Source organism: Leptosomus discolor, chromosome Z, assembly GCF_034619465.1.
Source record: "Leptosomus discolor isolate bLepDis1 chromosome Z, bLepDis1.hap2, whole genome shotgun sequence".
In the NCBI taxonomy this organism is placed as follows: domain Eukaryota; kingdom Metazoa; phylum Chordata; class Aves; order Leptosomiformes; family Leptosomidae; genus Leptosomus; species Leptosomus discolor.
The window spans coordinates 69,815,940-69,830,367 of NC_141419.1; the positions used below are offsets into that span (position 1 = coordinate 69,815,940).

Consider the following 14,428-nt stretch of genomic DNA (forward strand, 5'->3'; position numbering starts at 1 on the left):
TAGTTAGGTGTACTGTAAATACAATAGCACTGTCCCATATATTAACAGGACTGTATCTAGCACAGATTCACAGCAGCTTGAGAAGCTGTCTGAGCCTTCATTGAGGACTGCATCAGAAACACCTGATGTACTTAGTTCAAAATACATGATGGCAATCATGCCAACTAAGCTTATTTCAGTAGGAGTAATGGTTGTAGGACTTTGGGTAAAAATGAAGCCAGAAACAGACTTCCTGGCTAAAATAATGAGAAAGCAAACACTGAAAGAAAAAACCATTATTGGCAATGCCAAACAAGTTGCACAGGACTTTATACATGGGTGTTCCAAGAGCTGATCATTGCTCTTGGACACCAAAGACACAAACACAACTGTTTTAAAGGACAGAGGTAGGTTACATACCTTGTCATAGCAAACAAAAACTAGGTCAAGTTATGATATTGATGCATGTACATATGACTGAAGAGTTAACTCACAGTTGAGGATTTCTTTTTCCTCTGGTAAAGATTTCAATACTGTGAAAAGGATTAATTAGATAGAAAATATGCAAATAAACATGAAAAAATTACAAAATTTATCCTGATCCTATTTTATAAACATTATCATGACATGTTGTGTGGGTTTTTATCTTCAGTTTTGCACAGAATAGATGCAAAAAAACAGTAAACTTCGTAAGAAATGTGCAGATTTTTACTTTTAAAATACCAAGTTACCAGAAAGACAGACTCAGGGCACTTTAGGTACATTAAAAATAGTAGAACTGGCAATTGCTCCGTCCTTGCACTTATATTTAGGAATTATTAAAAATGTTTCTTGTGGGAGCGTAGCTCGCTGAAAACAGGCATGGAATGCTAGAGGGTCTGCACAAGGAAAACTCTGAGCAGTTTGTCTAAACTAACACAGTAGGCCTCAAGGACGCTTCGACCTTGAGGGTCAGAATAGAAGAATAAGAAGCTAATATCCATATGAGGCGGAACGCATTAGTATTAATAGTAAAGTGATAGGTAGAAGCAGGTGACTGATGTATGTATAGCACAATTGGAGTTTATGAAAATTGCAAATCATGATGACTTTGGAAAATTATGCTATATAAGAAAGTGCATCTGCACAATAAAACGAGTTTCCTGATATAACTCATATTGAGTCTTTTGTGGATTCTCCAACTCCCGTCTCCGCAGTTCTGTTCTTTCTAGGTCCATTTTTGGGTCCCATTATGCCAAGTTTTTTCTGTTTAAGCTGGAACCTTCAACTCCTTGCTTACTTCACTGTGATATTAATGATGCTGATATCCTCATAGGGTTTGTCAGTTTTGGGATTGACTTTCACATTTGAGATTCTCTGGACAACTTCCATTCCTTTAGTCACCCGTCCAAACACGCTGTGCTTGTTGTCTAGCCATGGCTGTTTAAGGGCACAAAAGGAGAAAGAAGAACACACTGAAATAGAAGGCAGCATGCAGGTTGGAGGTACCCAACCAGAAAGAGACTGACCTAGAATAAGTGAACCTGGAGACATTTTGTATGTTTGGACCATGAAACTTAACACCATGTAAATACTAGCATGTAAGTAAATAGAGTGCAGCGAACACATACTCATATGTGTTTAAACTCACCTTTTCCATTGTTTTCTTGAAAGTACTACAGAAGTCAAGTTCTAGCAATGCAGCAGCATTTCATGGTTTATGATAAAGTGTATTCTCAGTTCACAGAAATGCTGTTTCAGTCTATTTCATGGTATTTTCACAGCTGAATTGTAAGTGCTGGTCCAGAATACTACTTAATTCAAAGTCAGTCATACAGTATGCCCAATTAGCAATCTGAATATAGGTACTGGTATAACTTGGTAAACCTCAAAATCATGGTAGATGGGTGCTTTTTAGAAAAAAAAAAAGACACATGATTTTGAAGAAAGTGCTATAAGAATGCAGTTTCTGTACATGTTACCTTTAAGAATTTGGTTTGTATCTGTTAGATTCACATACCAAAATTTCTTTTTTTGGCTCTGAAATTAGAGATTAAAGGAAATCTTTAACCCTGAATATTGGCTTCTTTGTATAGCTATAATTAGGCAATATTAAGGAACCATCCTAGCACCATGTTTGAAGTTTTTGGACAATCTAAGCCATAGCTAGATTTCCATCAAGTTTAAACTAGTATATTAATATAAAATACTCTAGTAATACACAGTAGCAAACACATCTGATTTACTCAGAATTTGGTATTGCCCTTACTCCAATTAAAGGCAAAAGGCCTCTTGATCACAACTGACAGAAATGTTTTTCTATTTTTCAAGAATGGTTTCAGTCAAGCCTGCAGCGTATACATTATTGGGTGCAGCATTTCTTTGCAAAATAACAAGAAAAGGTTGTTTAGGTAGTACTAGCATGTTCCTTTTTTCATCCGAAAAGAATATATTGATACTATCTAGTTAGCATCGTAAGCCTTAAATTGCGCTTTTTAATATTACTTACAGTTGGCACTACTGTTATAAAAAACTGGGATCCATTGGTATTTGGTCCTGCGTTAGCCATGCTGAGCGTGTATGGTCTGTCATGTCGTAAAGTTGAATGAAACTCATCTTCAAATTCTCCGCCCCAGATACTTTCACCTCCCATTCCTGTACCAGTTGGGTCGCCGGTCTGAATCATGAAACCCTGCACAGAAATTAAATGCTATTACATTATCACATAGAATAAATAAGCAAAAGTGGTTTATGCAACGTGACATTATTTTAACTGTAATTCAAACCTTTCAACAAAATCTAAGTGTTAAAATGCTGTGGATAACGAACAAAGCACTCAGGGCTTCTAAGTGGTAATCAAGTACTTGTTAAAAAACAAGTTCCTGCTTGTCCTGAAGGACAGAAACCTGACCATCTGTACCTTCTGCAAACGCTTAGGCTGTATCGGCTTGATTCTGGGGCAGCAGAAGTAAGAAGTCTTACAAGAAATGCCTTCTGACACAAAACAAACCCGTAATTCAAGCAGGATTGCTGAACCAATCTTTCACTTCTCAGATTTCTTCCACCTTGTCAGCTGCAGCTCAACTGTTAAATAACTTCAGTAAGTGACAAAGCTGTTTAGAATCTCAGAGTTGTTCAGACTTTACAGGAAATTCTGAAGCCACTCCAGAAACCCTTTGTGCAAAAGGGAAAGGAAAGGGCCAACAGAGAGGACTGACCACAAAGTTGGTTTATAAAATGCACCAAAACTAACTTTTTACAAGTTACCTTGATGATACGGTGAACTATGTGTCCATTATAATAACCATTTCTGCTGTGCACACAGAAGTTTTCCACTGTTTTGGGGCACCTAAAATCATGTAACAGAAAATACAGGCTGTGACAAACATTTAATTGTATGGTGGCAAACCATAAAGATTTCAGCTGAGACTAAGTTCCTGTTGTACTAAGCAATGCTTGAGCATGCTATAGGAAGGGCTTTCATCAAATAAGGAAAAAAAAAAAAGAGAAAGCAAATCCCCACCTCCTCAAACCCAGACCTGAAAGCAAAGAAACGCAAGAGTACGAGGTTGCGTGACTACACAGGAAGGCAGCAGCAGTATTGATGACACAGGGATGTTTTCGCTATTGCTGGGCAGTGCTCACATGGCATCAAGGTCTTTTTCTATTTCTCAGGCTGCCCTGCCAGTGAGTGGGCTGGGGGTGCACAAGGACTTGGGAGGGGACACAGCTGGGACAGCTGACCCCAGGGATATTCCATATTCCAAGTTATGGCGTCTGTCTTGCCAAGTAACCGCTACAGGTGCAGGAGCTCTGCCTTCCTGGAAACGACTAAACACCTGCCTGCCCCTGGGAGGTGGTGAATGAATTCCTTAGTTTGCTCTGTTTGCGTGCATGGCTTTTGCTTTGGCTATTAAACTGTCTTTGTGTCAATCCCTGAGTTCTCCCACTTTTCCTATTCTCTCCTCCATCCAACCCAGGGGGGCAGTGAGCGAGCCACTGCGGGGGGCTCAGTTGCTGATTGGGGTTAAACCACAGCAGTCAGGAAACAAATCTATTTCCTCAAAGCCTAGGTTCAAGGCCCCACTGATTAGATGTTCCTTTCCTGACTTTCTACTTATCTAGTTTATTTACAAAATCAATTAAGGAGCATCTGCTACATAAGCAGAAAGATGTTCACTCTTTTACCTCTACAATTCTGTTAAGCTATATACATAAGGTGTCCAGTGTTGCATACAAAAAGTAAAATCTAAAACCACAACGTTCTAATACTATAGAACTTGCAGTCAGCAGAGTCAGTTATCCTCCTCTGAAACTACTCACAAACCTTGTTTGGAAGCAGGGTGAAGAGGTGCAATATTATTGTTGCTGGAATAAAAACAGAGAAAAAACAAACAACCCCTTCACCTTCATGACTTGATTTTTCACTTCCAAGAGATTTGCTACCAGAGTGAAAATTCTTGTGATAGCTCTTCCCACTAGTTTTCTAAAATGGATTAGTAGCCAGGGTAGATCTATACTGACAGGTTTATGCAGTCACACATGTTTTTCCCAGCAAATAAGACAACACCCAAGTTACTTTAGCTGTGACAAGGAACATTATCTTGGGCATAGTGATGCTCTTAACTGTCTCGTGAAACCAAGTGCCAGTGGCATAACTAATGGAACAGACAAGGTTATACTCCCAGTTCCGGCCGAGCAGGACATAGCAATTCACAACTTTATTCCACAAACAGATGGCCAAAGATTTAAAGGGCAAACAAAGCCTCATGCTATATAGTCAAATTTTTAATCCCATTCATCTTAAACAGAGTTTAAATTCAAAGCTCAGCTGGTAGGAAATACTAGAACAGAAAAGGTCAAATCTAACAGTAACCAAACCCAGTATTACTGTATTTACTTTCAAATTGCATACAAAACATTGCAGTGAAGCACCCAGTAGCACTATGCAGGCAAACACAGTGACTCACTGGCAGGAGAATTAGAAAAAAAAAAGGGAGAAATAATGGAGCTTGGCCTGTCACTCACTGGCAAGGGCTGTACCGTTATTGCAACCTATATGCCACAATTATGAATTGCAGAAACCAGGGCCTGATGCGAGGAGACACTGGTGAAGAGCATAGTAGAAGACCAGCAGCCCTACAGGGTAGAATTGAGCCTGTGCTCCTGACAAAACATGAACTTGTTTTTGGAGAAGCATGGACTACACTTAAATGGTTTAAGTTTCAATGTATAGCGATATAATATATTATACAAATTCACTGCTTCCTAACAAAATCTTTGCATATATTAGCATCAGAAAGGAGAGATGCTGACACAATAACTTTAGCAATTGTGCTGCACAAAACTTTTTAAGTTACATGTCTTGTTTTGGATATACACAGCACTAATATTATATGCTGGTATAGACTTTATGTTGCTCTCAAAGCAGCTGCAGTAATGTCAAATGTAGTACAACGGCCACATTTGGAAGTTGCAAGCTACTATTCCTCTGGCTTACACAGACCTACTGACAAGTCTACTGCTCTTGCCAACATCATTATTCTTTTTTCAAGATGGACTCAAAAGCACTGCCTTACAATAATATGTTGCTTACACAGAAGCGCATCATGACCTATCCAGAAGCGCATCATGACCTATCCAGAAGCGCATCATGACCTATCCAGAAGCGCATCATGACCTATCCAGAAGCGCATCATGACCTATCCAGAAGCGCATCATGACCTATCCACATCTGCGGTTTAGAGAAAGAATGAAAGTTGAGAGGAATAAACTCCCTAAACCAATAATTAAATAAAAGCAGAAAATATAAAAAAAAAACCAACCTGTGCCCCCAACTGTTATTTAGATCTAATTTTATCCTACTTCGTTTGTGTTTGTCAAGAGTCACATTCCTAGCTTGATGTACTAAGAAACTGTCAGGAAACAAGGACAAAAAAAAAAAAAAAGACAATAGAAAATGGGGAGCTTGAATATTAAGTCTTGGATACTGCCACCAAAAACCACAGAAGGAAGGAAAAACAAAATAACAGAAAAACTACCAAATACATACTCAACAGGAAAAAGCTTGATATGAATATCTCCCATGCTTGTGTGGATGATGGCACTGTCTGAAACTCTTTTGGGACCTTCTGCTTGAGTGGCTGCCATGACCTCTTCTTTAGAAGGTTTCTCATTAAATACATCTCTGTCCGAATCTGCACTCTTTGTATCTTCTGGTTCACGTTTAGTAAACTGAAGAACAAAAGAACAGAAGGTTAACGGATTTTCTCCTTTTTTCCCTTATCTTACACGCTGCTGCTCTGCACCCAAGACATCGATATGATTGTTCGACCTACTAAACACCCAACTAGATTTGAAATCTAGGGAGAGAACTCACAGTTTGTCCTTGCATTTGTGTTGTACGTTACCAGCATGTCTACAGTCACAAATTCCACTATGATTCATGCAAATCCAACTAACTTTTTATAATCTCTTATCTTTAAACTTCCTCCACTTTTAAACGGAAAGCCCACAGTAGTTCAGTATCTTTTCTTTAAAAAAAAAAAAGTGGAGAGTATCAATGTGTTCTGCTATAGTCAAACAAAACTGGCAGTTTCCATCACAAAGCTTTTAGTTTCAATACAAAGCCAAACTAAATCCTCTTATTCCAATACTTCATTAATAGAAAACTACAGAAAACCAGCAAAATTAACTCAAAACAGTAGAAATTCTCAGAAGTGTAATTTTTATAGTACTTATAGGAAAACATAGAATAGATATACGAGTACACGAGCATCCGCTTAAGTACATTTACATATGAAATGGCAATCACTAATCTTTCTGCATGCATACAGTCATGTGTTCTCTAACAGTGACTAATGCTTCCAGATATTTGTCTAACTTTTCGTCCTCACTTGTCAAATCATTCACAGTAGTATATTCCATTATATACTGCACGCTAACGGCACAAAGCTCTACAAAGTATACTTCCTTGCTCCACTGGAAAAATGACCAAATTCAATCAGAAGTAAACACAGACCAATCTCCAGCCTCTGTGGTGATCACATCCCAGATCAGCTACTAACTACTCTGGAATTGCTTGTCTGTTTGGCTTATCCATTGCATCCCACCTAAAACCTACACTGTAAACAGGAAGATGAGTCCTGTCTTAGTTATTTGCCCATAATGTTCTCTGTGCTAGCAAGTCCTGATGCTGCTCTGAATTTAATTATTTTTTATTATGTATTTTATACAGTTAATTATTGTTTCTTTAGCAGTATAAGATCTGGTTAGGTTTTTAAAATGTTCTTTTACTTTTTTTTTTTTCTCAGCTAGAACAAAAGCATATAGCCTTCTATAGTTTGGACAGCCAAAACTATCCAAGTTTAACTGCTTATGCAACAACAACAACAACAAAAAATAATTTAAAAAAAAAAAATCAAAGACTACAAGGCTTTAGGGATTCCTCTGGAAAAGTTGTGTTCACAAATACTCAAGACAAAAAGCACTGGAAAGATGCAAGGAGAAACATAAAATCTCATGAAGATTAAACATCAATACAAGACCAGAGTTACTTAAACAGAAACCACACACACCATGTAAAACCTATTCTTTTTAAAAGCTGTGCAGATTACGGTCGGATCTGCTTGGATGTTCTGAAGAACAGGATTTTCAGATGCCTTCATCTCTATAGTGATTGCAGCACGATGTTTCTTTGCTGCTCCTTGGAACAAAGCTAGTTGCATCACCCTGATGTTCTCTTGTTTTCCCAGGATACGAATACACCTGAAGTACAAGGAAAAAGGTGTAACTACTATTAGCTGCTCACAGTCAGAGAATGTCTCCTATCTGACTGCAAGACTGAAAACAAAATTCCAAAGCCTTCTCAAAATAATTTACTAATTGTTTTTATGATGCTTCTCTATTAAACTTGCTACACAATTTACTACCAGTCAGCCTCCTTATGCAATAAAATCCCAACTGCATGATCCACGTCTACTTTATGTTATCACATCCAGTTAGAAGTGTATGATCAATTCATCTCCAGCTAATACACATACGCTTGCCTTATCTCCTCCTCATCTTACTAAGCTTCAAACTGCAACGACTCATTAGTAAGTACTCGGGTATCTAATGTAAGGCTCCCAAATAGTAACATAAAAAAAGTTCAGAGACCCCCTCCAGTCATATCAATTTTTAAATAAATGATAAATGTGACTGAATATAGACTATGAAACCAACAGACAAACCTCACTGTGTGTTATTAGAACTCACCTATTAGTCTCTACGTTTATGACCTTAATGCCCAACATTGTCCCATAGAGAACAAAGTGTCCAGTTTCATCAAAAACTATATTAATTAATCGTACTGCATCTACTTTCTCCAGTTCACGCTCAACTGCCATACGTCGGCCAAACTCCATGTCTGGTAGTTGCTGTCTCATCTGCTGAAGTTCCGTAAACATCTACAGACAAAAGCAAAAAAACAAATCAATATTACATGAACGTATTTTAAACTTTTGATCCAGCAAAGCACTGACATACATGCTTAGAAAATACAGAACTCAAGTAAGACTACTCCACTCAAACTTAACTGAAGAATTAAAACAAATACAAATAATACTCTCTTTACTTTCATGACCCAATAGGCATGTTGTAGTACTAGGCTTAAGCAAAGAACGCAAAGCACACAGCTGTCTAATGAAGTCAGAAGACAACAAATTTAATTCATTATTTTGATGTTACTTGAAATGGGCATTTTCCATAATTGCTTTCTAGTAAAAAGAAATCTAGCTTAAGAAAACACAGATGAAAATTGACAACTTGTTCTTCTGCATAACTAACATAAATGAGTAAGAATTAATTCTGAGGCAAAGCAATAAAGAGGCAAGGAAGAGAACACAGAAAATCTTTTCTGCAAGAAAAAGACAGCAATGAAGGTCAGCGTTAGAAACAGATGATAACTTAGGTGAATGTACTAGTAAACCAATTCAAGTAAGTAGAGAAAAAGCCTCAAAAAAAAGAAGCAAGAACAAACTCACACTCAATGATTCATCAAAGACTCGCATGAGCTTCCCTGTCAGAAAACGGAAAATTCTAACTCTTCTGTCAGACCCAAGAGTAGCCATTTTCTTGCCATCAGGTGAAAAACTTATGCTGGACGGGTAAGCCTTGCATTTAGCAAATTCGTATAGATCAGTATCTGTTTTATACTCCCAGTTCACATTCTTCGGAAATGTATATTCGTGAGGAGTACCAGTCCAGTACTCGATCATTCCAGATTTGTCAGAAGACACTACTACTTTGTAGACAGGGTTCAACCGTATCTGAGTAAGAGAGGATGTATGGAGTTTATCAAAAACATGAAGTGGCTGGTTGTTCCCTCGTCCGTCATATACGAATATTTTTCCTGTGCTCTTCTCGGATGTTGCAACAGAAGATATGGCATCTCCAGGGCAATATACCCATTCACACTGGCCAGGGTAGTAGCTGCAACAAAGAGTGGAAGGTGAGGTGGGTGTGGAAAGGACTGGTGTTACTTAGATAAGAATTTAGTTACACTATCAAAGCAGGCAACGCAAGATAACATAAGCCGAAAAGAGCACACAGAACTTATGATTCTATGTTAACCATTGCAAGCCTGAGCAAACAGCTGTGAAATTCAGGCACATCAACAGACACTATCTGCTCAATAAACAGTAATCAGATAAAAGAGAGCACAACAACCATTAAGTTTTAAAAGGCTGTTCAGGACCATGCTTATATTACAGTGGTATACTGTTCTCTTCATTAAAGAGCTCGCTTGAGGTAAATACCAATTATCTCTGAACAAAATATATGGGGAGAGGAGGGTCTTGATTACTGAGGCTGAAAAAAATCTAATTGAAGATAAACCATGGAACATACTATAGGAAATTGTTATAGGCAGCATTCTTAAGGTATCCCTGAAGTAAAATGGATTTAAATTCCATCTGTTTCCCCTCAATTCTCAAACAGGGAAAAAAGCACCTTCTATTGTAACATCAAATTAAGTTTTTTGTAATATTAAACTATTTTTTTTCATCCTATAATTTTACCAATTTTGTAATGACAATACAGGGCTGCTAAGTAGCAAAGACCAGCAAAACCAAAAGACTACGACTAACTGGAATTTTTCCACAGCAGATAGCCAAGAGGGAATTAATTCCATAGGCTAAGTACATTATCTGGAGGATGATACTAAAACTGTAATCAGCAAAGCAGATAACAGAAGGTTTTACATAGGCATTCTGAAAAATTTGGGGCTGGTTTGTTTGCCGTGCTTTTTTTTCAGTTTATACTTTATTCAGTTTCACAACTAATCAATAAATACCAGACTCCAAGGAATAAGTTTTCCAATTTTAAAAGGCTGGTAGAAACATCGCTATTTCCATCAGCATTCAATGATCCTCCAACCTCCAAACCCCCCCTGGTAACCGTGTGGGGCTTGTTTTCCTCTGGTATTTTTATAATTCCAGTAACACCCATTCCTATTTCTCCTAGATCCTTTCGCTAACTACTGAAATTGTACAACAGCAAGACTAAGGAAAACAACATTCTTTCAAACCTAAGAAAGAAATTTCTATCCCTCTGTCAACAAATAAGACAATACGTACAGACCAAATTCCTTCTCTACTGGAACTATTAGTTGGCTGTAATTTCTAAATTCAGTGCCAAACAACAGAAAAAAAAATTACATCTAACTAAGTATTTTGACAAACACATCTTTGTGCATGGTGTTTGACACTGAGGACACATGCACTCATGCACTGTGCCTACAGAGTCATAAATTTTTCTATTCAGGTCAGGCAGTCTCCAGCCACTGGATGCATTTCAGGTAATGCAACTTACTCAGCTTCATTGGACTAGGGGGCAAAAACCCCTCAAAAACCCCCAAATTATTGATTTAACTCTTACAAACATTACCACATTTATAATCCCAAACAAACATTTTCAAGAACTAAGCAACTTACCCAAGTTTCAACATGTTGATCATATCAAAGTTGACTACGTCAAACACCTTCATTGCTTTGTCATCTCCAACTGAACAGAACAATGCCCCCTCTGAACTAACAGCGATACTCTCAATAACACCTATTAAAAAAGTTGACGTGCTATTAAGACACAAGAAAAGGACATCCTTGATTTCAATATTCCACAGGAAAAAACCTAAAGAGCTTTCTCAGCTGTTTCTCAACCTTTTTGACCTAAAAAACTCGATGACTTTAACAAAACAAAAAACAACAACAACAACACCACCAAATCTAAAACCCACAAACCAATATGTTGTATCCTATCATTGTTTAGAATCAGGTATGTGATAATGAACTACTTACCATATACATAAATGAAAGACTATAATTGCAATTATTTTCATTTAAAATGTTCATTTAAAAGAACTGAGAACAACATTACGGTATGGTAAAAATTATGTGCTCTTCAGCTTGCGTCTCTCAAAATAGAAAAAGAAGCAGAAGTCTATTACAGTCCTGCTGCTAACACATATAACACTCAAAATTATTCAGCCTTCCGTAAGTTTTCCACAATACTTATTTTTGTTTGGTAGGCTTTGCTCTCACATTTTTTTTCTCTATATAATGAGAAGCTGATAGTTAAGATCAAGAACCCACCATAACATTTGTTTCTAACTCTAAAAACAAACAGTACTTTTACTGCCTAGTCTTCATACTGTTCTTACTGTAACAGTCTGCATATCAAATGGATTTTTTTTCCATCAGGCATATCATCATTTCTAACAGCAATGAGAACCCTGTTTTCTGTCCAGTCTACGTAATGCTTAGCATAGTATAGAAGAACTACGTGTACTTACTAACTCAGAAAACTGGGTTCAAATTATTAATTCTTAATTGCAATTCAGCTGATAAACATGACAACGGTGCACAATTCACCCTACAGCTGCAATAATTCCAGATGAAAATAACAATATTTTTCCCCATACTGCAGGGGAAAAAAGAAAAAGATATGGGATGAAAGTAACCTTACTTAAAGTAACATCTTTTTAAACTTCGCTGGATTTTATGTACCCTGTTATGTACTTTGCTCACTTATTTTTAAACAGACAGTTTCTTCATGCCCGAGATGGGACACATGTCCCCCACAGGCAGGGCACCAGGCAATACAAATGGATCTGTGCAGGAGTCCCACATGTTTTATTCTCACCCTATCCCTTCTGCAGTTTGAAAGCAAAAGGTAACAGGACAGGGGAACGAAGTAAGACGGGTAGACCTCATTTAACCCCTGACTGCAGTTAAATGAGTCACAGAACCCCTCTCCTCTTTATTTGCTCCCCCTCTTCAAAAGGCCAAGAGCAAAGGGGAGGAAAAGGTTAGGTCCTTTAGGGAAGAAAAAGCAACTTCTCACCTAGGTGACTCCGGAAGTGTTTAACAAACTCAATCCCTTCTTCTATTTTTTTCCAGAATTTTACATGTCCATCGTGACTGGCTGTTATGATAAAATCTGTCCTACAATTACAAAAGAAAAATAACAACAATGAAAAGATACACACGTCATGCACTTTCACACTAGACAGTAATTCGCTCTATAATTAACGCTGTGTAGAGAATGAACTTTAAACAAATCACTGTGACAATCTGTCTGAATGGGTACTATCACTCCGGGACAAGCAAACAAGTATTTCAATGTGCTCTGGATTAACCTATGAAACAATGAAAAGGCAACAGCCCAAATGGAAGAAATATATAAATACATAATGTAAATTTTACTCCTATTCTAGGTCTGGTTTCACAGTAGTTACTACTTACTAATGTACATGTGTGTGTATACATATAAAAGAGAAGAAAGCTATCTCCTCAATCTGCGCAGTTCTGCTGAACCATATTTTGTTCAGACGCAGTCAGCTGCTCTTATTCCTGTATATATTACACATTACAATAAGGATTTTAAGATCCTCTTTTACTCTACTTAAACAACTTTTATTTCACTTCTCAGTCAGCCCTTTCCTTTACACTTAATTTTCAAAAAAGCCTTAAAATACCACCTCTGGACACAGTAACTTCCCACTATTACACTTCCGCAAGGAAATCTTCCTAGCATTTACAAAAATACATCCCTGACAATGAGACACAGTGGAAAAAAAAGGTACTTACTTAGTACATGCTACATGAGTAATGACATCTCTGTGCATGTAACTGCGTTCATACATCGACGCACATGGCAGATTCTCAAGATAAACATGTTCAAATTCAAGAACTAAACAAAATAAAAAGAAAAGTCAGGAAATATTTCTTTTTTCATAAAGGTACATTAGCTTCTGTTCTCCCTTACTTATGCTAGAACAGCTTACTCCCGTTTTAGTGAGGACCACGCTAGGATTTTGTGCAAACATAATAAAGGAGGCTTCCACTGTGTCTTTGTCCTCAAGATTTATAGATTCTTTTTAGAGTAAAGCCACTTAAAACCCGCTTTAACCCATACGAATGCCCCCTTTTAAAGCAACTATTACCTTGGCTGTCTGAATGTATTAAAAAAAATCGATAGAAAAATTTTAAAGTTACTGATAGAAAACAGAATATATCTGCACCTCACTTGCTTCCCAAACTAAACGTATCCATGTTGTTGTTAAGAGGCTGAAGGTCCCACGCAGACCTTGTAGCTTAAATTCTAAGTGCTAGCACCTACCTAGCTCCTTGTTTAACTGGCCCGCCTATTTAACCCGATTTTCTGCTTTTGTCTCCGAGTTTTACAGCCTAACCGTTAACACCTGCGCAGCGGCACTTGTTACTGAACCAGCAGGTTTGCATCCGTGGAACGCGGCTGAACTCCTATTTACATCACAATAGCACCCACAGAGCCGCAAGCTGCCGGACACATCAATCCCACCTGGCAAAACACAGCCTACAGGCTTCTCCTCGTCCTCCAGCGCCGGGCCCTGCTCCAGAGGTCAGCCACGCCCGCAGCAGCGCGGCTGCGGCCACGCCCGCGCTGCGAACAGGGGCTTCTTAGCCCGAGGGCACCCGCCAGAGGAAGCAGAAAGGCGGCGTCACCACCCTGTAATTCCGCACGCAAGGAGCCCCTCCGCAGCCCGCTCACTTCACGCACAAGACTCCGCTTCGGGCAACGGCCTGCCTTCCACCCGCCCCGGGGGTACCGCCCGAGAGCGGCCCAGTCCCCTCCGCCCCGCTGCCGGCGGGGCCTCCGGCCCGGGGGCGATCGCACCGCCCAGGTACCGGCCCCGGCCCGGGGCAGCGCCACGGACGCCCCGCGAGCTGCTCCCCAGAGAAGCGGCCGGCGGGCGGGCGAAGGCTCCGTTCATCCCGTTACCTCTCCTCCTTTTCGCCTGCGCGGCCTCCCCCGGGAGCGGCCCGACCCAGCGCTCCTCCTCATCCTCCTCCTCGTCTGCCGCCGCCTCCTCGCTGCTGCCCACCATATCGGCCTGCTTTCGCTTACGCTCCGAGTCGGACGACTCCATACCGCCCAACGTAGCCATGCT

At 39.1% G+C, this 14,428-nt stretch overlaps 1 protein-coding gene across 1 annotated transcript; it reads right to left on the minus strand.

Annotated features, from left to right (window-relative positions):
* Positions 1 to 494: 494 nt before the first annotated feature.
* On the minus strand, positions 495 to 14,407 carry PPWD1 (peptidylprolyl isomerase domain and WD repeat containing 1). The gene is made up of 11 exons (XM_086479200.1): positions 14,260 to 14,407; positions 13,086 to 13,188; positions 12,340 to 12,440; positions 10,932 to 11,052; positions 8,982 to 9,429; positions 8,215 to 8,405; positions 7,536 to 7,725; positions 6,011 to 6,192; positions 3,226 to 3,307; positions 2,468 to 2,650; positions 495 to 1,398 (listed from the first exon to the last, which is right to left on the minus strand). The coding sequence occupies exons 1-11, from the start codon at positions 14,405 to 14,407 to the stop codon at positions 1,255 to 1,257; spliced, it is 1,893 nt and encodes a 630-aa protein (XP_086335326.1). The 3' UTR covers positions 495 to 1,254.
* Between the last annotated feature and the right edge of the window lie 21 nt (positions 14,408 to 14,428).